The following is a 23,691-nucleotide window of genomic DNA, read 5'->3' as shown; positions in this document are numbered from 1 at the left end:
CGTGGGATCTGGATCCTCGGCAAACACTGCCGGCCGGCGCCTTGGGCTGTGTGGCTCAGGAGGGAGAGTGCTGGGTTCTGAGCCAGAATCGCTGGCTCCGCTGTCCCCAGACGGCTCCCCCTCCTCCAGGGCCTCGATCTCTCTGCCCGCTGATGACCTCAGAGTGGACTTGAGCTCGGCAAGAAAACCACCGGTGGTTCTGCAGGAGTGTGTGGGGCTGGGAGGGACAGGTGCACTTCCCAGGGCCTGGCAGGCCCCCAGCCCGTGGGAGGGGAAGGACTCACACCATGTCCAGCCTCCGGGGAGACATGGTCCCGGCTGACGTCTGCCAGGGTGCGGGCACGGGCCCGCAGCAGGTGTGGCTGGTGAGTCCCATGTGCGCTGCCGTCTCTGTTCCAGGCACCTACGTGATGACGGTCACGGCCAGCGACGCTGACGATGGCACCACGGCCAATGGGATGGTGCGCTACCGGATCGTGACCCAGACCCCGCAGAGCCCCTCCCAGAACATGTTCACCATCAACAGCGAGACAGGGGACATCGTGACGGTGGCGGCCGGCCTGGACCGAGAGGTGAGGAGGCCGCCGTGGGGCGGGGTGGGGGGGCTGGTGCTGCCGCCGCTGCCAGGGCAGGAAGACCTTTCCCACTTGGCACAGCAGGGTGTCTCCAGGCACTGGGCCACGTGGTCCCACCTGGGTGAGGCTTGGTGGGGACAGTGCCCGGCGGGGCTTAAGTTGCACAGTGTAAATACATCTTCTGGGACCCGTGTCAGTGGAGTTGTGTGATGGGGGAGGTGGTCCAGAACCCCCAGGGCTCAGAGCAGGCCTCTGGCAGACCCGGGGCCTCCATCTCATGTACCAGAGGATCCAGCAAGGCCCCAGGACCCTCCCCGGGACCATGATGGGCGCCTGCTCGGCCCGGACAGGGCCCTGCAGTTGGCCCTTGGAATGAGGAGCTGCTCCTTCGGCTTCTAGAAGCCTGCTGCCCTCAGCTAGGGAGGTGGTCCCTCGGAGGGGATAGTGACGCCGCATGGGGTGGGCCGTCAGGGAGGCGAACCATCCCCCGTCTCTCCCCACCCAGGATCCCCATTGCCCCCAGAAGACTGTACCACAGTGTTTCTCCAGCCCCTAGCCTCACTCAGGGTGTCTTCACACCTTTCGGGAGAACAGTGTGGTATGACCGGGGCCTGTGCATGAATGCAGACACTCACACATGCTCCCGCACACACATGCACACGTCATTCTCCACGGTCAGCTTTGGAAGCATTGCTCCAAGGAAATTCCTGTCTGAGGTCCAGGGTCAAGGCTGAACTTGGGCACGGTGACCCCTGAACACGAGCAAGTGCCCCGCCTGCTCCTTCCTCACTTAGCAGATGTGGGGACAGAGTGCTGTTTGAGGCATAGGGGATGTGGAGCTGGTTAGACGGTGGCTGCCCCCAGGGCCAGGGGTGGGGAGCAGAACCTAAGTGCGTGTGCTGCATTGGATCATGTGTGTAAGCGGTAGATCACGTGTGTAGCCAGTGGATCACGTGTATAGGCAGTGGATCACGTGTGTGGGCAGTGGATCACGTGTATATACAGTGGATCATGTGTGTAGGCAGTGGTTTGTGTCCACAAGGTGGTCTTGTGAGATGAATGGAGCTAACTATGGAGAAATCAGGGGAGGCTTCTCAGAAGAGGTGGCCTTGCTCTGAGCCTTGGAGACTGATAGAATCAATCATATTTTCTTCTCTTTGGGACTAAGGACCCGCTTTTCCTGAACGCTGCACACCAGACATCTAACTGGTTCCGAGCAGTCACAGATCCCACTCAGCGGGCTCCTCTTTTCGATCAAAAACTTTCACTGAGCACTGACTTTGTGCTAGAAACTGCCGAGGGTGCTGGGCAGACAGCAGTAAACAGGGCGAGTGGTGTCCTTGCTCGCATGGGGCTCGCTTTGCAGGAGGGAGAAACAGGCAAGAGGGATTAGTCCCCACGAGATAAACGAATTCAGGCAGTTGTGTGGGTTATAAAGAAAGAGCCTCACGTACCATCCACAGAGGGTGGGGGCTGGGGGTGGAGCATCAGGGATGTCCCTGTCCTGTCCCGGAGAGGGAGTTGTACGGGTGTCCCAGGGCTGTCCTAACAAAGGAAATTAGCCTCTGACAGTTCTGGAGACCAGAAGTCCAAGATCCCAGCAGCCTCAGGCCCCAGCCCGGCAGCAGAGGGGCCTGTCATCCTCCCATGCAGGCAGATCCCCGCGCGCTGCCCGGCACAGCCTCAATGGGCCTCCGCCACCTCTAAAGAGCTTCTGTTCATTGCTTGATGAGTGTGGACTTCAGGTTCAGGAAACAGAGAGGCGGGGAGCAGGCGGTACCCAGCCCGCGGGCCCCGAGCACCCGGACCTCCGTTAGAGATAAAGAGCAGCTCGGCTGCACGGCTCTGCTGGGGGACTGGCTGCAATGTCGGGCCTTGGAAAGAGGCGTTTCTGGGGCCTCTGTCTAGAGGGGCAGCACCCAGAGGACCCTTCTGGAAGTCTGCAGAGCAGGGAGAGGCCCCACCTCAGAAAGCTCAGAGAAGCTGCTGGTTCCGAAGACACAGGGCGGCTCTGGATGCCACGCCCCTGCTTCCCTGAACAGGTAGGGTGTGGGCTGTTCCGGTTTGCATTTATTTATGAACAAACCAGCAGGTGTGGAGGGAGGGACAGACTGCCAGGAGCAGTGGGAGGAGGAATACCGCCAACGTTTCGTGGGCATTTCTGCTACTCATTTTCCATTCTTTTGTAAGCCTGTGCCGAGCTCCCGCCCGTGGGCAGAGCCTGTTCTAGACACCGGGGCACCCCAGGGACCCCACGGGAGGTCAGTGCGGGCTAGGCACTGTACAGTGCACGTTATCACATCTTAGTCCTTGAAACCGCCCTGAGGGAAATTCCAGTGGTAGCATTTCTTTCCAGATGAGACAGGCAAGGCTGCAGGGGCTCTTAACTGCCCAGGGCCGCAGGGTCTCGGAGCTCAAGAGAGGCGTGGCCCCCCGGGGCCCAGGCCCTCCCCTGGTGCTGGGGCTGGAAACTCTGGACGCCAAAGGGGCCAGAATTCCCGCTGGGGCGTGAGGCGGGGTGGAGAGGCCTGGGGAGGGTCTGCCCCAGCAGGGCCTTAGTGGAGCAGACAGCAGGGAAGGCCTCAGGTTGGCATCTTTTAAAATCCTGTGCAAGGCAAATGGCACACATCTGTGGGCCTCAGCCAGCCTTGGGGCCACCCGTGGACACCCCCAGCTCCTTCCGTAATGGTCAGCACCGTTTAGCCATGAGGAAGCTTCGTTTTCCTCATCTCAGAAATGGGAACGTGCGTGTCACCTGGGTGAGGCGTGTGCCATCCTGAGGCTGGAGGAACGCATCCCTGAAATGCATCTCTTAACCCAATGCCTGCCCCCGGCAACCTGGATTCTTAACCCTTTCCAGGGGGCACCCCAGGAGAGGCTCCACCCTGCCAGGTAAAACACAGGCCACCCAGCTAGACCTGAGCTGCAAACACAGATCGTGTTTCCTGCAAGTGAGTCCCAAATATTGCATGGGACTTATTCATACCAAAAGTTGTCAGTTGTTTGTGTGAAGTTACACACAACTGAACGCTCCCTGGTTTTCTTTGCCTTGTCTGGCAACCTTGCCTGAGGCAGCCGCCCCACTCTGGGCCCAGTGGGCGATCCCTCCTCCTCGGTGCCACAGCGGCACCTGACAGGGAGGGGCTGACAGGCAACAAGGTCCCCGAGAGGCGGGCCTGCAGATCAGGGGGAGGTGGCCGGGCGGGTGGACATGACGTGCGAGGGCCCTGCCCGGCTGGGCGAGCCATCAGGTCCCATGAGTGTGGCCGGCACCAAGCCGCCGGGGCTGTCGCCGCGACTCGACTCGCCCTGGAGCGGGAGCCATAGCACTCTCTCAGCGGTTGGAGGCCCCTCCTTCCCCGGGAACGAACCTGAGCACCTGCTCCGCGGACACCAGAGGCCGTGAAACATCCCGGTGGGTGTGCCGGCCAGTGCACCCTCACTTAAGGGAGCCTGGTGGCCTCCTCCGCGCCTGCCCACTGCCAAGGTCCACCCTCACGCTGACCTCGTCCCTCACTTAACGCAGACCCAGGACCTCCAGAGCCACCCACTGTCTCGGGCTCTTGGTCGCTGCAGAATCGCATGGACCTTCCTCCCGGCTCCAGCGGTGACCCTCCTGCCCCATCCTCGCCCTGTGCCCCCACGCGGCACCTGGCTGCCCGGCACCAGAGGGAGCGGCAGGTGCTCCGGGACCGGCCCCGCCGAGTGGGCGGAAGCAGCCGGATGGCACCTGGCTCCACCCCGCATCCTCTGGCCTCCACCCAACTCAGTCCCGCCTGGAGGCCTGGCCTCTCTTTGCGGCGGCCGCTGGGCCAGTCACGCCAGCTGTGCACCCACCTCCCCCCAGAGCAGGTGGTTGCTGGATCTCAGGCGGGTCAAGTGAAAGTCTGCACTAACTAGCGCGTCCGCGGACCGTGGGCTGCGATGATCGTGAGACAGCCTCTGGCCGCTTTCCCCGCTGCGCCACGAGGCCTCAGGCTTGGAGTGGGCAGCCTGGGAGGGCCCAGCACGGGAAAGGACAGCCCCAGACAGAGGGAGCGGGGAAGGGTGGCGGGCAGGGCCAGCTCTCTGAGGCCCCGCCGCCCCGTGGCCTGCCCCCGACCACGCAGCCTTCAGCCTCGAGCTCTCCCCTCTCTGGCCGTCTGGTCCTTCCCATCTTCTCACCAGATGTCACCTCCTCAGGGAGGCCTCCCTGACTCCCTCTGCTCTCACTGAACCGGCCCAGTTCCTGCAGAGCCCAGCGCAGGGGAGATGCCATGTGGGCTTGTCTCCTCTGCCGGGGGTTCCCTCCTGCCACAGGCTCGCGGGGCCGGGCCAGGCCTGAGGCTGGGCTCCGTGCCTGGTGCGTCGAGGCTGCTCGAGAAGTGGGAGCTGTTGGCGCCACCGCTGCCATGAGGGCCCTGCTCCAGCGGGAACCGCACTGCTTGCCCCAAACCTGGACACATGCCCAGGGGGCTCCTCCCGCCCCAGCCGGCCACCTCTCCTCTTTCTGCTCAGGAATCCAGGTGCTTCAGTGTAGTCTCTGTTTATGGATAGGATGAGGCACAGAGAGGGAAGAAGCTTGCCCAGAGTCACACAGCAGGGAAGGGACGGCTGGCATGTGAGCTGTGCTGGGCTGCTGGCTGGGCCGGGGTGGGGGGACACGGGGACGCAGAGAGGCGGAGTGTGTGAGATTCCACCCGCCAGTGTGTCCTTTCCGAGATCTGAACCCTAGGCCTCCCCCCTCCCTCCCTCCTTCCTCTCAGTCTCCATAAGGAGGGCTAACCTCCTGGAACACTGGCCCAGAACTGAAGCGGGAACATCTCCCACTGCGAGTCCATCTGACTTCTCGCCACTTGGATGCCCCCTCAGAACTGTCCCAAGTACCAGGGGGGATCCGTGTCCAGGCTTTGGGAATCTCAGACGGTCCATGGACCCTGGAGTGGCCAGTAGAAAGGAGGCCCAGCTGCTGAGTGTGCGTGTGACACTCCCTGGGAACAGAAGCACCTCCTGTGGGCCCGCGTGGCCCGTGTCACGTGCATGGATCTCTCTCCCAGCACCTCTGCCTCCCGCTCTTGGGGCGGCATCCCCACAAGGGAGCATGTGATCCGAGGTGGGTGGCCAGTGTCCCAGCTCCAGTTGAGGGGCAAGGAGAGACGCGGGGAGGGGCCGAGACACAGCTCAGTCCCCAGGGCCTAGGTCAGACAAGGTTGGCGCGAGGAGAGTGTGGACGGCTGAGCTGGAGGCACAGAAGGAGGGGCCGCGCAGGGACCCAGGACCAGTGGGAGCTGGGAACGTGGGGACAGTGGCCTGAGGCTTGGAGCCATGCAGTGCGGTGGGCTCGAGGATAGGTGCGGGGGGCTGGCTCGAAGCCTCCCCCGAGGAGATGTGCATCCATGTGGGTGGCGGGGAGAGGGAGGGAGCAAGGTGATGTTTACTGAGTACCTACTGTGTGCCATGCACCCTCGTTACTAACTGCACTAAAGACAAGCCCTCTGGGGCAGCCAGTGTCCAGATGTCCGTCCACTACATTGTCCACTTTCTGTCCCGAGCTGCTCCCGTGGGTGGGACGCTGGGCCCCTCTGGCTGGCAGCAGCCAGTGTGTCTTGACTTGGAAACAGACATTGCGGGGCCTCAGCTGTGTGTTTGGGGATGAGGCCACGCCGGGCGCCCTGAAGGCTCCTTGTGAGCTGGAACCCAGCCTGCTGCATCCTTCCCACGTGGTTCCCCAATGCGGCCAGCGCCTCAGCTTCTGTGGCTTTGGATGGACATCCACACGACGAGACGCGCAAAGGGCCATGGACAGCACCTCTCTTCTCTCTCTGAGGGACGCTGATGCCCTGCCCCTGTGAACAGAAACATCTTTGAGGGGAAACCCTGCAGACACTTATTTCAGAACCAGCAGAGTAACTCGTTAAGAAGGGGAAAATCCACAGACGTAATTGCTGCCATGTCTAATTAGGCAGCCCTATGTAAACTGAGCGTTTCTGCATGATTAGAACGTCAGGAGAGCCTGGGATGATACGGGCGTGGCTGAGTGTCTCTCATGTCATGTCATCGGAGGTGCTCCGGTGGGGCAGCGGGTGTCTCTGCTGTGCGACTTCCCTGGAGCCACCGCTGTTCTCAGACCCACTTCCTCGTGGTCCCCGGTGAAGTTTGCCCACGGGAGGGGGCCCGTCCTGCTCTGTCCTTGTGCCCGCTAGCTGCGGGCTGCTCACCTTCTTGAAACTCGTCTCAGACGAGGGCGGGCCGAATTCACGATCTCATGGTTCACAGGACTTTTAAGAAAGCAAAGGCAGCACTTTCTATATTTTTCGCGGGTCTCCACCCTACGCGGTGATCAGATGAAACGATGTCACGGAGAGCGATGAGTGATGAAGACAGCTTTGTTCCAGGGCCGATGACTACCATGGCCACTGCCGACTTTAGCTCATTTACTCCTGTGACCCAGCTCAGGTGGAAAGTGGTCCTTTGGTGATGAGACAAGCATCACCCCCTTGCTTCCCGCGACGCGTCGTGACAGGCCACATGGGAAATTCCGAAAATGTGCTTTCCTAGAAAATGAGCTCTTTGTAAGACTGTATCAGGGGTTGGGAGGTAGGGGGCAACGGTGGTCTTAGAACAGGTGGAGTTCAGCGTGTCCCGCTGGCCGATTCTTGAATCGTTTTTACCGAACGCTGCTTTTAAGACCCCACACGCGGCTTTGTGGTCTCAGAGAAAAACATTACCGATTGAAGCAAATATGCCACTGACCCGCCTCACATTGGGTTCTCATCCCTCCCCCCAAAAGGAGAATAGAGGGAAGGAGAAAAGTAGCCCAAGGCAGGTCTCGGGCCTCCAACTTCCCTCTGAGGCCCGCCTCGCCCGGCCATCTGAGGGTCTCCTGACTCACAGGATGGTCTCGCAGACACGGACTCCTGAGCTCCAAGGGGCTGGACATTCCAGAAGAAACCCGCTGGGCTCTACTCTTGGCATCTTTCAGGGAGAGTTTTAACCGCTGAGATGGTGCTGGGCAGTGTCTCAGGTGAGCAGTGAGTAAGTGCCCGGGGACCAGTGCAGGGGCTGCAACTGCGCTGAGGACTTCCCCAGCAGAGACGTGAGCGTCCAGAGCACACGGGGCCACTGCCTTTAACACATCTGGTTCCCAGCCATTTCCAGGGCGTTCCAGACGCCATCTCCTGCCGGCCTCTACTTAACATTATCACAGGAAGAAATAAGCCGCAGAGAAAGCAGAAGACGCCACTTCCTTTAAAGAAAGGTGGAACAGTTGCAAAATAAATGGCCCTGTCTGAGCTGAGTTCCCCGTTGGACTTTCTCCACATGGTACGGAGCCATCAAAGCCATGTATGCAGCCCACAGAGCACACCCGGGAGCGGCTCAGGCCCTCAGCCCCGTATCTGCTCTCTGGGGCCTCCCAGCACACAGTGTGACTGCACGTGGTGCTTTCCCAGCCACACCTGTTCACTGAGCCAGGCTGGGACCTGCATCTGTCCTCGAGCATCAGCTCAGGGATGCGGCGTCTGTGGCGGGTAAGCAGGCCTGGCGCTGTCCCCAGGGGCTCATGGCTCCAGGCTGCAGAGGGGCTATGGAGGCAGGTCCAGGGCTGGGCCTCCCATGAGAGTAGCTGGGGGCTGCCCCCCATGGATGGCAGGATGGTGGTCAGACCTTGGGATGGGAGCTCTGGCCGGACCAGCCGGCCATCACCCACCTTTCCCCTGCTTCTCCCCAACCCCAGCCAAACCTGCCCACCTTCTCCAGGAAGCCCTCGCTGCTTTCTTGCCCCTTTGCATCCCCCTCCTCTGCCTCTTCCTCGGAGGCCTGGCTGGAGGCCAGGGGCCCGGGGAGGCCACTCTCTTACTGTACGTTTGCACCGTGTCTACCCTACACCTGGTGCAGGTAGAGTGGGGCTCAGGCAGCCGTGCCGGAGGAAGGTGAGGGCGTGCCGAGTGGGAACGGTGCAGCCAAAGGTAATGACAAGCACGGACGGCATGAACTCTGACCCCTGAAGTGGGCAGAAGCCGAGGGGTGTGAGGGTTCTGGACACGGGGCTCCCAGCACAGGAGTCTGACCCCTCCTGGCTCCCGAGGAGGGCAGAGGTCAGAGCAGTGCTGGCTGGGGGTCGGCCACATCTGAGCAGCTGTTTTTGTACATAAAGTTTTATTTGCACACAGCCATGCCCACTCATTTACACACATGGCTGCTTTCCTGATGCAACGGTGGACACCACGTGGCCCCAGAGCAACTCCTGGGCGATACCGTGGTGGCCGGTTCCTTACGAAGCAGGAGCAGGGATTTCACCCGTGCCCTTGGCTTGTTCTTGTCAGCCAGATACAGGGTCTCAAATCAGCAGCCTAGAGACAGATTCAGCCCCAAGATGTGTTTTCTTATTGTCTTTTTGTTGTTGTTGTTTAAACTTAGCCAACGTTTAAGCAGACTTTTGTATACAAATCCCAATTTCTGGATTAACATTCGGAGGCTCTGGATGCCAGGCTGGCTTTCCCCGAGGCAGCAAGAGGCTGGCCTATGCCTGGCAGTGCCCCCGGTCCATCCTCCTGGCGGCTCCAGACTCCAGGCCCCAGGCCAGCTCCTGCTTCTCTTAAAAGCCACGATGAAGGGCTTCCCTGGTGGCGCAGTGGTTGAGAGTATGCCTGCCGATGCAGGGGACACGGGTTTGTGTCCCGGTCCGGGAGGATCCCACATGCCGCGCAGCGGCTGGGCCCGTGAGCCATGGCCGCTGAGCCTGCACGTCCGGAGCCTGTGCTCCACAACGGGAGAGGCCGCAACAGTGAGAGGTCTGTGTACAGCAAAAAAAAAAAAAGCCACAATAAAGAGTGGGAACGAAAGAGGGAGAACGGCCATGCGTCTCAAGGAAAGGGAGCATGTGTACTTCCTGGCAGAAGGGAAGGGCATCCCTACGTGTTCACTCTGCCGACGACACGTGTAGGACCCAGCATGCAGCTTCCCCACACCCTTCAGTGGCCAGGACCCCCTCCCCGCCGAGTCTGTCCGCAAACTCACCTGGCTGGCCCATCGAGGTACCCTGTTTCTTCCTTTTCTACATGTCACCCACACCCTGGCACTGGGCCAAAGCTGCCACCACCTCCTGCTTAGACCAGGATGGCATCCGCCCAGGCGGTCTCCCAGCCCCGCCCTACAGTCTGTCCTCAGTCAGCAGCCAGGCGATTGTGTCCATGTGCAAATCTGGTCGTCGCTGCCTTCTCAAACCCTCCTGTGCCTTCCCATCTCCCCAGAGTGGAGTCCACGTGGCCCCTGCTCCCTCTCCACCCTCCAGTGCCCACTTCCCCACTCGCTGGCTGCCTCCTGGCCACAGTGAGCCCCTGCCCCAGGGCCTTTGCAGGTCTGGCCACTTTTGCTGAGCACCACATTTTCGAGGTTCATCCACACTGTACCCGGGCTCAGTGCGTCACTCCTTTTCCCGGCTGCATCATATTCCGCCATACAGACAGGCCACGTTTTGCTCATCCTCTCGTCTGTTGGTGGATGTTTGGGCTGCTTCCCCTGTGACAGGTACTGCTGTGAACACAGGTGCAGCACCTGCCTGAACACCTGTTGCTGTTCTCTCGGGTGCACGCCTAGCCGTGGACTTGAGGTCATAACAATAACTTCCGAGGACCTGCAGCCAGTTTTCCACGGCGGCCACACTCCCCACGCCTTTTGGGATAAGTCTCGATGCACTTGAGTGAACAAGGTCATCAGTCTTGGGGCTCCTCCTCCCCCAGGGCCCATCTCGTGGGTCCCCAGTCACGTTCTTGGGCCCTGAGCGGACACCCGAGGGCTGAGCACACGAGAATCAGACACAGGCAGGAGGTCCGGCCCTTGGTGTGCTCTGTCTCCCAGCAGTGACCCTCGGCGCTGGGCACAGGATGACCCAGCCCCGGGAGCAGTGGGGACAGTGGGGTCCAAGCTGCACCGCTGGCTGCGTGTCCTGGCGGCCCTGCGTGGAGAGGGCTGAGAGCGCGCAGGGTGCGGGAATCTTTGATGCTTTTCTAGGGCAGGCCAGCCAGATGCATTATTGATGGATGTTCTGCAAAATTTAAACGCTGAGCTACGGGGAGGTGAGTGAAAACCCCAGGGACACCTGCTTGCGGTTTTCTTCCCTCCTCTTGAACTTGAAAACGGCAAATCGCGTTTTAATGAACTCACTTCGGCACCACTGCTGCCTGGCTCCAGGGGATCTGCACCCAGCAGGAGCAGGGGGTACTGCTGGGCAGCAGCCCAGGCTGGCCAGCGGGGGCACCTGCTCAGTACACCCATGGGTGGCAAGCGGCTGTCGCCAACCATCCTTCAGCGGACGGCCCACTCCCGCACCCACCTCCTTCCCGCTCCACTGGGGTGGGCGTGTCGGTAGGGAGAGCAAAGGTGGAGGAGGAACGCCGGCCAGTCCAGAGCTGGACCCAGGGTCATCTCTTAGTCCCGGGAAGCCGGTTGCTGGGATCCAGCCTCCAACCGCCAGGCCCCAGGCACACGGCTCACCAGCCCGGACCCTGAGGGAGCCACCTGGCCCACCAAAAACTCAGTGTGGTCACCTGCAGAGTGCGGAGGGTGTGACGCCCCTACTCCCCAGGGCTGGTCGGAGGTCGGGGTGGAGGCTGAGTGTGGTCTGTGGAGTCACCAGCAGGCGGCGCTAGAGCAGCACCGAAAACAGCCCCAGGCAGTCCGCTCCCACAGGGCTCCCTCATCCGGCCTCGCGTAAACCGTGAAAGGCACAGTAAGGCCAAGGATCAAGGCCTGGAGGAAGGCTTTTTATTTATTTATTTATTTTGATATTTAATTATTGAGCTTTAATGGACATTAAACATGACATAAACTAAGGATTTAGGTATAAAATACCTATTTTTAGAGGTGCATTTTAGGATTCTGAAAGGAAGTTCAAGATGCCATTTATGTTTCCTTTCACTGTTGTTCTGTTTATCTATTTATACATTACCACCATCTCATATTGATTCTTCTTTTTTTGAATTTTATTTTATTTTTTTATACAGCAGGTTCTCATTAGTTATCCATTTTATACATATTAGTGTATATATGTCAATCCCAATCTCCCAGTTCATCACAGCACCACCCCACTGTGCCAGTTTCCCCCCTTGGTGTCCATACGTTTGTTCTCTGCATCTGTGTCTCTATTTCTGCCTTGCAAACCGGTTCATCTGTACCATTTTTCTAGGTTCCGCATATATGCGTTAATATACCATAATTTGTTTTCCTCTTCCTGACTCACTTTGTATGACAGTCTCTAGATTCATCCACATCTCTACAAATGACCCAAATTTCGTTCCTTTTTATGGCTGAGTAATATTCCGTTGTATACACGTGCCACATCTTCTTTATCAATTCGTCTGTCGGTGGGCATTTAGGTTGCTTCCATGACCTGGCTATTGTAAATAGTGCTGCAGTGAACGTTGGGGTGCACGTGTCTTTTGAAATTATGGTTTTCTTCAGATAAATGCCCAGGAGTGGGATTGCTGGGTCATATGGTAGTTCTGTATTCAGTTTTTTAAGGAATCTCCATACTGTTCTCCATAGTGGCTGTATCAATTTGCATTCCCACCAACAGTGCAAGAGGGTTCCCTTCTCTCCACACCCTCTCCAGCATTTATTGTTTGTAGATTTTCTGATGATGCCCATTCTAACTGGTGTGAGGTGATACCTCATTGTAGTTTTGATTTGCATTTCTCTAATGATTAGTGATGCTGAGAAGCCTTTCATGTGCCTCTTGGCCATCTGCATGTCTTCTTTGGAAGAATGGCTATTTAGGTCTTCTGACCATTTTTGGATTGGATTTTTTTTTTTAATATTGAGCTGCATGAGCTGTTTCTGTATTTTTGGAGATGAATCCTTTGTCCATTGATTCGTTTGCAAATATTTTCTCCCATTCTGAGGGTTGTCTTTTCATCTTGTTTACGGTTTCCTTTGCTGTGCAAAAGCTTTTAAGTTACATTAGGTCCCATTTGTTTATTTTTGTTCTTATTTCCATTACTCTAGGAGGTGGATCAAAAAAGATCTTGCTGTGATTTATGTCAAAGAGTGTTCTTCCTATGTTTTCCTCTAAGAGTTTTATAGTGTCTGGTCTTACACTTAGGTCTCGAATCCATTTTGAGTTTATTTTTGTGTATGGTGTTAGGGAATGTTCTAATTTCATTCTTTTACATGTAGCCGTCCAGTTTTCCCAGCACCATTTATTGAGGAGACTGCCTTTTCTCCATTGTATATCCTTGCCTCCTTTGTCGTGGATTAGTTGACCATAGGTGCGTGGGTTTATCTCTGGGCTTTCTATCTTGTTCCATTGATCTATATTTCTGTTTTTTGTGCCAGCACCATATTGTCTTGATTACTGTAGCTTTGTAGTAGAGTCTAGAGTCAGGGAGTCTGATTCCTCTAGCTCCATTTTTTTCCCTCAAGACTGCTTTGGCTATTCGGGTCTTTTGTGTCTCCATACAAATTTTAAGATTTTTTGTCCTAGTTCTTTAAAAAATGCCATTGGTAATTTGATAGGGATTGCACTGAATCTGTAGATTGCTTTGGGTAGTAGAGTCATTTTCACAATACTGATTCTTCCAATCCAAGAACATGGTATATCTCTCCATCTGTTTGTATCATCTTCAGTTTCTTTCATCAGTGTCTTATAGTTTTCTGAGTACAGGCCTTTTACCTCCTTGGTAGGTTTATTCCTAGGTATTTTGTTCTTTTCGTTGCAATGGTAAATGGGAGTGTTTCCTTAATTTCTCTTTCAGATTTTTCATCATTCGTGTATAGGAATGCAAGAGATTTCTGTGCATTAATTTTGTATCCTGCTACTTTACCAAATTCATTGATTAGCTCTAGTCGTTTTCTGTTGGCATCTTTAGGATTCTCTATGTACAGTATCATGTCATCTGCAAACAGTGACAGCTTTACTTCTTCTTTTCCAATTTGTATTCCTTTTATTTCTTTTTCTTCTCTGATTGCCGTGGTGAGGACTTCCAAAACTATGTTGAATAATAGTGGTGAGAGTGGACATCCTTGTCTTGTTCCTGATCTTAGAGGAAATGCTTTCAGTTTTTCACCATTGAGAATGATGTTTGCTGTGGGTTTGTCATATATGGCCTTTATTATGTTGAGGTAGGTTCCCTCTATGCCCACTTTCTGGAGAGTTTTTATCATAAATGGGTGTTGAATTTTGTCAAAAGCTTTTTCTGCATCTATTGAGATGATCATATGGTTTTTATTCTTCAGTTTCTTAATATGGTGTGTCACATTGATTGATTTGCGTATACTGAAGAATCCTTGCATCCCTGGGATAAATCCCACTTGATCATGGCGTATGATCCTTTTAATGTATTGTTGGATTCTGTTTGCTAGTGTTTTGTTGAGGATTTTTGCATCTATATTCATGAGTGATATTGGTCTGTAATTTTCTTTTTTTGTAGTATCTTTGTCTGGTTTTGGTATCAGGGTGATGGTGGCCTCACAGAATGAGTTTGGGAGTGTTCCTTCCTCTGCAATTTTTTGGGAGAGTTTGAGAAGGATGGGTGTTAGCGCTTCTCTAAATGTTTGATAGAATTCACCTGTGAAGCCATCTAGTCCTGGACTTCTGTTTGTTGGAAGATTTTTAATCACAGTTTCAATTTCATTAATTGTGATTGTTCATATTTTCTATTTCTTCCTGGCTCAGTCTTGGAAGTTTATACCTTTCTAAGAATTTGTCCATTTCTTCCAGGTTGTCCATTTTATTGGCATAGAGTCACTTGTAGTAGTCTCTTATGATGCTTTGTATTTCTGTGGTGTCTGTTGTAACTTTTCCTTTTTCATTTCTATTTTTATTGATTTGAGTCCTCTCCCTCTTTTTCTTGATGAGTCTGGCTAATGGTTTATCAATTTTGTTTATCTTCTCAAAGAACCAGCTTTTAGTTTTATTGATCTTTGCTCTTGTTTTCTTGTTTCTACTTCATTTATTTCTGATCTGATCTTTATGCTTTGTTTCCTTCTGCTAACTTTGGGTTTTGTTTGTTCTTCTTTCTCTAGTTCCTTTAGGTGTAAGGTTAGATTGTTTACTTGAGATTTTTCTTGTTTCTTGAGGTAGGCTTGCATTGCTATAAACTTCCCTCTTAGAACTGCTTTTGCTGCATCCCATAGGTTTTGGATCATCATGTTTTCATTGTCATTTGCCTCTAGGTATTTTTTGATTTCCTCTTTGATTTCTTCAGTGATCTCTTGGTTATTTAGTAATGTATTGTTTAGCTTCCAGGTGTTTGTGTTTTTTACGTTATTTTCCCTGTAATTGATTTCTAATCTCATAGCGTTGTGGTCAGAAAAGATGCTTGATATGATCTCAGTTTTCTTAAATTTACTGAGGCTTGATTTGTGACCCAAGGTGTGATCTATCCTGGAGAATGTTCCGTGCGCACTTGAGAAGAAAGTGTAATCTGCAGTTTGGGGATGGCATGTCCTATAAATATCAATTAAATCTATCTGGTCTGTTGTGTCATTTAAAGCTTGTGTTTCCTTATTAATTTTCTGTTTGGGTGATCTGTCCATTGGTGTAAGTGAGGTGTTGAAGTCCCCCACTATTATTGTGTTACTGTCGATTTCCTCTTTTATAGCTGTTAGCAGTTGCCTTATGTATTGAGGTGCTCCTATGGTGGGTGCATATATATTTATAATCATTATATTTTCTTCCTGGATTGATCCCTTGATCATTATGTAGTGTCCTTCCTTGTCTCTTGTAACATTCTTTATTTAAAGTCTATTTTATCTGATATGAGTATTGCTTCTCAGCTTTTGTTTGATTTCCATTTGCATGGAATATCTTTTTCCATCCCCTCACTTTCAGTCTGTATGTGTCCCTAGGTCTGAAGTGGGTCTCTTGTAGACAGCATATATAAGGATCTTGTCTTTGTATCCATTCAGCAAGCCTGTGTCTTTTGGTGGGAGCATTTAATCCATTCACGTTTAAGGTAATTATCGACATGTATGTTCCTATCACCATTTTTTAAATTGTTTTGGGTTTGTTTTTGTAGGTCCTTTTCTTCTTTTGTGTTTCCCACTTAGAGAAGTTCCTTTAGCATTTGTTGTAGAGCTGGTTTGGTGGTGCTGAATTCTCTTAGCTTTTGCTTGTCTGTAAAGCTTTTGATTTCTCCATCGAATCTGAATGAGATCTTTGCCCGGTAGATAATCTTGGTTGTAGGTTCATCCCTTTCATCACTTTAAGTATATCATGCCACTCCCTTCTGGCTTGTAGAGTTTCTGCTGAGAAATCAGCTGTTAACCTTATGGGAGTTCCCTTGTATGTTGTTATTTGTTGTTTTTCCCTTGCTGCTTTCAATAATTTTTCTTTGTCTTTAATTTTGGCCAATTTGATTACTATGTGTCTTGGTGTGTTTCTCCCTGGGTTTATCCTGTATGGGACTCTCTGCACTTCCTGGACTTGGATGGCTATTTCCCCTCCCATGTTAAGGAAGTTTTCGACTATAATCTCTTCAGATGTTTTCTCGGGTCCTTTCTCTCTCTCTCTTCTCCTTCTGGGACCCCCTATAATGCGAATGTTGTGTTTAATGTTGTCCCAGAGGTCTCTTAGGCTGTCTTCATTTCTTTTCATTCTTTATTCTGTTCCATGACAGTGAATTCCACCATTCTGTCTTCCAGGTCACTTCTCCCTTCTTCTGCCTCAGTTTTTCTGCTATTGATTCCTTCTAGTGTAGTTTTCATTTCAGTTATTGTTTTGTTCATCTCTGTTTGTTCTTTAATTCTTCTAGGTCTTTGTTAAACATTTCTTGCATCTTCTCGATCTTTGCCTCCATTCTTTTTCCGAGGTCCTGGATCATCTTCACTGTCATTATTCTGAATTCTTTTTCTGGAAGGTTGCCTATCTCCACTTCATTTAGTTGTTTTTCTGGGCTTTATCTTGTTCCTTCATCTGGTACATAGTCCACTGTCTTTTCATCTTGTCTGTCTTTCCGTGAATGTGATTTTTGTTCCACAGGCTGCAGGATTGTAGTTCTTCTTGCTTCTGCTGTCTGCCCTCTGGTGGATGAGGCTATCTAAGAGGCTTGTGCAAACTTCCTGATGGGAGGGACTGGTGGTGGGTAGAGCTGACTGTTACTCTGGTGGGTAGAGCTCAGTAAAACTTTAATCCGCTTGACTGCTGATGGGTGGGGCTGCGTTCCCTCCCTGTTGGTTGTTTGGCCTGAGGCAGCCCATCACTGGACTACCCTGCTCTTTGATGGGGCTAATGGTGGACTCTGGGAGGGCTCACGCCAAGGAGGACTTCCCAGAAGTTCTGCTGCCAGTGTCCTTGTCCCTACGGTGAACCACAGCCACCCCCCGCCTCTGCAGGAGACCCTCCAACACTAGCAGGCAGGTCTGGTTCATTCTCCCCTGGTGTCAGTGCTCCTTCCCCTGGGTCCCGATGCGCACACTACTTGGTGTGTGCCCTCCAAGAGTGGAGTCTCTGTTTCCCCCAGTCCTGTCAGAGTCCTGCAGTCAAATCCCGCTAGGCTTCAAAGTCGGATTCTCTAGGAATTCCTCCTCCCGTTGCTGGACCCCCAGGTCGGGAAGCCTGATGTGGGGCTCCAGTGGGTGGACTTCCGTGGTATAAGTGTTCTCCAGTTTGTGAGTCACCCACCCAGCAGTTATGGGATTTGATTTTGCTGTGATTGCACCCCTCCTACCGTCTCATTGTGGCTTCTCCGTTGTCTTTGGATGTGGGGTATCTTTTTTGGTGAGTTCCAGTGTCTTCCTGTTGATGATCGTTCAGCAGTTAGCTGTGATTCCGGTGTTCTCACAAGCGGGAGTGAAGGCACGTCCTTCTACTCCACCATCTAGGAAGGCTTTTTAAATGAAAATATCAAAACTCTTAACCATGCTAGACCCTGCCGCTAAGATGTGAGTGTGTCTGTGTCCAGGGATGCTTCCTGGGGGTGTGCGTGGGCCCTGCCCACCCACCCCCGGCCTCTAGATGCCCCTCCACAACGGGATTTGGTAAAAGAGAAAACAGTGACCGTTATTAAGTCTGAAAAGTACACTTTCTGAAACAAAAGCCACAGCAGAGCCTGGACCCGTGTCCCCCCAGTGCTCCCGCGATGCTCAGTCCGGTGCCCAGACCGAGCTGGCCTGGATCTCAGAGGCCCCGTCCACGGGGAGGCACTGGGTTCCGCTGGGTCCCAGCCCCCGTTTCTTCCTTCTTGCTGGATTTTCTTCCGGCCCCCGCCATTGCCAGGAAGGACCCCCCCACCCTGCTCCGCAAAGCAGGACCGGCCCGCCCTCTAGTGGTGGTTGTCTGTACAACACACACTCAGGCACACAAATGTGCCCACGTTCACAGGCACATACACATGTGCGTGCACACATGGATACATACATGTGTGTGCATACTTGCACACATGTATACGTGTGCCTATCACGTACACGTGTGTGCACTAGTACACAAACATGCACATGCATACATACATACATAACACACACCTGCATATGTCCCCATGTGTCTCTCCAGCGTCTTCTGAGGGCAGCAGCCCAGACAGCCCCGCGTAGAGGCTGTGAGTCTATGATTAAGGAGACAAGAAAGACCGAACGACTTCGGGCTACAGTCAGTCACGTGACAACGGCAACACTTTTCTTCTCTTCTCTGGTTAAGCCCCGTGCAGTGTCGGCTGGTCCCGGAGGCGAGGTTGGGGTGATGTCCCTCCACCCAGCCTTCCAGCCCAGGGCCTGCCTCCTTCCCACCGGGCAGTGAGATGGGCAGAGCCCAGACGGTGAGGCCACGGGGTCTCAGGGAAAGCCTCTCCAAGTCGAATCTCACCATCTGCTTGGAGCAAGGCCAGCATGGGGAAGGGGGTATCTCAGATGCCTCCAGCGGCCTGGGAAGGGTGAGCCCGAGGCCATTATGCGGTTCCTGGGTGACCAGACACTGGGCACCATCAGACAACAGAATCGCATGCTCTCCCAGCTCTGGAGGCCAGAGACCCCAAACGCAGGCCGTGCTGGTTCCTTCTGGAGGGCCGTGGAACACCTCCTGTGCTTCTGCCAGCATCCTTCGCTTGTGGCCACTCCAGTCTCTGCCCCCATCTCGAGTGGCTACCTCCTCCCTGTGTCCTGTGCCCTCATCTCCTCTCCCCAGGACACCTGTCACTGGATTGGGGCCGCCCTAGCCCAGGTGGTCCCGTCTCGAGCCTTACCTTCACTTTATGTACAGAGGCCCTATTTCCATGTTCTGAGGCTCCTGATGGGACTTAGATTTGGGTTTGTCTTTATTGCCCCCAGAGAATAACCTCTGTGATCCCTGCTGGCCGACGAGACCAGGGTGGGAACAGAGGTGGGCAGCCGAGGCCCCAGCAGCCAAGCGCCGTCCGTCTCAGGCCCGCCAAGCCGTGGCCAGTGCATGACCCATTTAGGGTGAAGCTGCCCGCGCCGGACAGTGGGCTCCTGCACTATGATCATGTGTGTTTTCTTCCCCGTGACAGCCCGTGCAAAGCAGGGCCTGGGTGGCAAAGGTGAATTTGTGGTCAGGTGGGAGACCCAGCCGGCTCCCTCCTGCTCTGCATCCCCAGCTCCCACCTCCAGATCCCCCAGGCTGGCCGGAGCCTTCCACGTCGGGGCTGGCAGAGCCTGTGCATGCCCCGCGGTGGGACTCTGGGTGCCTCAGCCCTGCAAGGGCAGCCAGCCCTGAGGCAGTCTCCCTTCAACACTGACCCCCAGGAGCCCACTCCCCCATTTCGCCTGCTGAGCTCTGGAAACATCTCTGCTGCCAGACCTGTGGTGTGGGTCAGCCCGAGGGGCGTCCCCGGTGCCCACCCCTGTCCTGTGCCCAGCTGCCCTGGGGCAGACCGGTCCAAGCTGTGCCCACAGTCAGTCACCGCCAGCGCCCTGGGAGGGCGGCATCATCCCTGCCACCCACGGGCAGCCGTGCAGGCGTGTTCTAGACGCCGGGGAGACGGCACTGAGCGTGAAGTCCTGGGCTCTGGAGCCCTGCTTGTGGGGCAGGAGCCGGCGAAGGGTGGCCGCGCTGACGCTGAGAAGCAAAGCAGAGTCTCGGGAGAGCAGGCGGCTGGCAGGGGGAGCGGCCATGGGGCAGCGTTTGTATTTTATTCAGGGAGGCAGGGAAGGCCTTGCTGATGGGGGCGAGCAGAGTGCTGGGGCAGGCAGAACAGCCCTGCACCGGCCCGGAGGGCACCGTGGCTTTGGGGGGCAGCAGGGAGGCCCCGTGGGTGGCGGCGGAGGAGAGAGCGTGTGGCCAGCGGGCCCCACCTGCCCCGGGACCGGTGGCCTGTAGGCCTCTGCTTCCGCCCAGGGAGCAGAGCCAGGACGGGTCCTAGCAGAGGAGCCCTGGGACCCGCTCCGTGTGAGCCTACCAGCCGGGGGTGGGGCGGGCCCCTCTCAGCCTGCGTGTCTCTCCACATGGCGAGAGGTGACGGGCAGCCACTGCGGGGGGTGTCGCGTGGCTCCGTCGGCCTGGGTCCCCCCATGTGCTTCGTGCAGTGGGCCTGGACATTCCCAGATGGACCTTTAAAAATACACAGTCGTGTTTAGGACTAATTTCTATTTGTGGAAGGTGATGCTCGTTTGCCATTTATAGCAACGGCATAAAGCGCTTCTAAATGAGTTTATTGAAGTCCAAGAAAGCCTTAGCTGTAAGGGATAATCTAAGACAGAACTGGACGGGGGGCATGGTGTCTGTCTACACTATGGGGGTGACTCTGGCGAGGCTAGACGGCGGAGCCCTCACCACAACACCCCGACTGAGGCCACGACAGTCGGGCCCCGAGTCTGCCCTCAGGCCCCATCAGTGCCCCAGAGGGTCGGGGCCAGTGGTGCTGGGAAAACGTCAGCAGAATCCTGTTCTCTTCCTGCATTGGGTGCCCGGTCGTCCCACTGTGCTTCCTGTGATAATGTCCCTCACAAAAAGAATGACAGTAACAGGTGGGACAGTCAGACCCCCTTCTGTGGCAGAGGACAGAAACCAGCTCCAACCGGATCAAACAAAAAAGAGGAATAACTGGCTCATGTAATTGAACACAAAGGGCGCCTTCAGGCCTAGCTGGATCAGGGATGCTCTGGGCAGGACCCTCGCCGAGGGCACGTGGGGACCTGAGGTTTGGGTTTGGTTTGTCAGTGTACCCACCCTGGCACTGGTACTGTCCCCAGCCTGTCGCTGCCATGTCCCTGCTGAGGCAGCAGTGACCAGAGATGACCAGCCGCCTTTGATGGGCAAGAGGGAGGGGCACTTATTCCCTGCTGGGGTCCAGAGGCACAGCAGTCGCGAAGGAGGGACCCCTGCCCTGAGTGAGGTCCTGATGTCAAGGGCCCGATGGATTTCTGAGCATGCACCTGTCCACACACATGGAGGTGGATCCTGACCGTGCAGCTGTCGGGGGGAAGCGGGTTAAGGATGGCGCTGCCGTGCCCTTGGGTACCTTCTGTGTCACATTCAGAAAGAGGCCTACTGGCATCTTGGCTGACGTCGCTGCCTTGGCAACACGGAGCCGTCTGCATTCATCCGTCACAGAGGCGCCAACCCGCATCGGGAATCCCAGCGGCCACTCCAGCAGCCTCTGGTTTGCTGTGTGCCACTGGGGACATCACGAGACTTAGCGTCCCCACCTGTGAGATGGGGCAGGGCCACATCACCGAAAGAGTGAGCAGGTAGGGAGAGCACTTCCTAGCCCGGGACAGTCACCATGCTTCTGCCCCGCACCTGCCCCAACACCACCCCGACCCTGGGGACCCACATTGTGCCTGTCGTGGCTTCCCTCTCTGGTGAGCGCCACACGGCCCTTTCAAGAACTGGCTCTGATGGCACCTCCAGGGGAAGCCTGTCCCCGCTCCCTGAGTTCGTATATCTCATGAACAGCTGAGAGGACCGCTCGCCGCTTCACCGGGTGGTCGTGATCCCACCTAACAGAGGGAGGGAGGGGTCCCTATAAATGAAGGATGGGTGGATAGATGGATGGATGGAGGATGGATGGGTGATGAGTAGTCGGGTAGGTAGATGGAGGACGGAGAGAGGAAGCAGGGAAGGAGGCAAGAGTTAATCTGTGAGAGAACTTTCAAGGTGTGACGTGGCACCCAAGCAAGTGTAAGCCATTTCTTTGATTTTTTTCATGTCTCCTTGGGTGCCGGTTCTAACCACGTTCACAAAATACAACATCAGCTGTTTAGACGTGCACTCAGTTCACGTAATGAGCATGGACTGAGTGCGTTCTGTGTACCGGCTCCAGGCTGGGCTTCCAGGGGCCCAGCCTGAGTGTGAGGCCGATCTCGGGATGCTCTCCATCTCCGAGGAGGGTCAGGCCCATGTTTGTTCAGCGACTGTCAGAGGGGTTGATCCCACGGACTGTGGGGCTGTGAGGAGGGCAGGTCCATTCTGAGGTGGGGGAGGGGGTACCCTGGAGGCGCCATCACAGCCGGTTCTTGGCAGCGGGAACAGGGGCCCAGCACGAGGTGGGTCTGGCCAGTGTCAGAGCAGGTGAGGGCGGAAGAGCAGTGACTGTCCTGGTCTTGGAACTGCTCTCCCGCTCGCTACTTCGGGCAGGTGGCCCTGCCCCGTCCCCCAGGTGGGGACCTGAGCCCGGCCCGGCACTGGGGCCCCGCCCCTCTGGCCCCCACCTAGGAGCCTGTTCAGAGCCCCGGGTGCTCCCCTCGCTCTCCTCTGGATGCTTCATCCCTTGAGGGGATGCCCCAGCTGTGCGCCACGGAGCTGTCTCCTGCTCCTCTGAGAGGCTCACTCCTGGGGGAGGCCTCTTGGAAAAAGAGCCAGGGCGGGGGCGGGGGGAGGGAGTTAGCACCACCACCCCCCAGCTGCACGCCGGCCCTGGGCACATGGACTGCGGCGCTGACAGAGGTGGAGGCCGGGCATCCGTCTGGGTGGGAGACCGTGTGAGCCCTCTGAGCCACCTCCCGGCTCTGGTCCACACCCTCCACTCAGCCCTCACTCATCCTGTCACCTCTGGGCAGAACAGCCCACCACCTCCTGGAAGCCCCCCTGGTTTCCCCGGCTCTCATTCCCTGAGAAGTTTGTGGCATCACCATGAGGTCTGTCCGGGAGGTACCTGGTGTGTGATGCCTGATGTCAGAGCCCAGGGCCACCAGACGTCTTGTTTTTTTATTGAAGTGCAGTGGATTTACAGTGTTGTGTTAGTTTCAGGTGTGCAGCAAAGCGATTCAGTTACACACATATAAAGCCATGTGTTCTTTTTCAGATTCTTTCCCATTATGGTTTATTACAGGATATCGAATACAATTCCCCGTGCCGTACAGTAGGAACTTGTTGTTTATCTATTTTATATACAGGAGTGTGAATCTGTTAATCCCAAACTCCTAATTTATCCCTCCCCTCCCTTTCCCCTTTTGTAAGTTTGTTTTCTGTGTCTGTGAGTCTGTTTCTGTTTTGTAAATAAGTTCATTGGTACCTTTTTTTTTTTAAGATTCCACATATAAGTGATTCATATGATACTTGTCTTTCTCTGACTTACTTCACTTAGTATGATCACCTCTAGGCCCATCCATGTTGCTGTAAATGGTATTATTTCATTCTTTTTAACGGCTGAGTAGTATTCCATATATGTATGTACCACATCTTCTTTATCCATTCATCTGTCCATGGACATTTAAGTTGCTTCCATGTCTTGGCTATTGTATACAGTGCTGCTGTGAACGTTGGGGTGCATGTATCTTTTCGGGTTATGGTTCTCTCCGGGTATATGCCCAGGAACGGGATTGCAGGATCATACAGTAACTCTATTTTTAGTTTTTTTAAGGAACCTCCATACTGTCCTCCATTGGTTGTACCAACTTACATTCTCACCAACAGTGCAGGAGGGTTCCCTTTTCTCCACACCCTCTCTAGCATTTATTGTTTGTAGACTTTTTGATGATGGCCATTCTGACTGCTGTGAGGTGGTACCTCTTTGTAATTTTGATTAGCATTTCTCTAATAATTAGTGATGTTGAGCATCTTTTCACGTGCCTCTTGGCCATTTATATGTCTCCTTTGGAGAAATGTCTATTTAGGTCTTTTGTGCATTTTTTGATTGGGTTGTTTGGTTTTTTGTTATTGAGTTGTGAGCTGTTTGTATATTTTGGAGATTAAGCCCTTGTCGGTCAGTCGCATCATTTGCAATTTTTTTTTTTTTTTTTTTTTTTTTTG

General features: G+C 54.5%; 1 protein-coding gene across 1 annotated transcript in view; it reads left to right on the top strand.

Moving 5' to 3' along the window:
• Nucleotides 1–23,691, top strand: part of CDH4 (cadherin 4) — a 167,714-nt gene that overhangs the window by 113,813 nt on the left and 30,210 nt on the right. The window contains exon 7 of the mRNA XM_007462285.1: nucleotides 400–572. Within this exon, the coding sequence (XP_007462347.1) occupies nucleotides 400–572 (173 nt within the window). The remainder of the gene's footprint in view (nucleotides 1–399; nucleotides 573–23,691) is intronic.

Source organism: Lipotes vexillifer, unplaced genomic scaffold (genome assembly GCF_000442215.2).
Source record: "Lipotes vexillifer unplaced genomic scaffold, Lipotes_vexillifer_v1.1 scaffold1798, whole genome shotgun sequence".
Lineage (NCBI taxonomy): Eukaryota > Metazoa > Chordata > Mammalia > Artiodactyla > Lipotidae > Lipotes > Lipotes vexillifer.
This window is presented reverse-complemented; position numbering and strand designations above follow the sequence as displayed.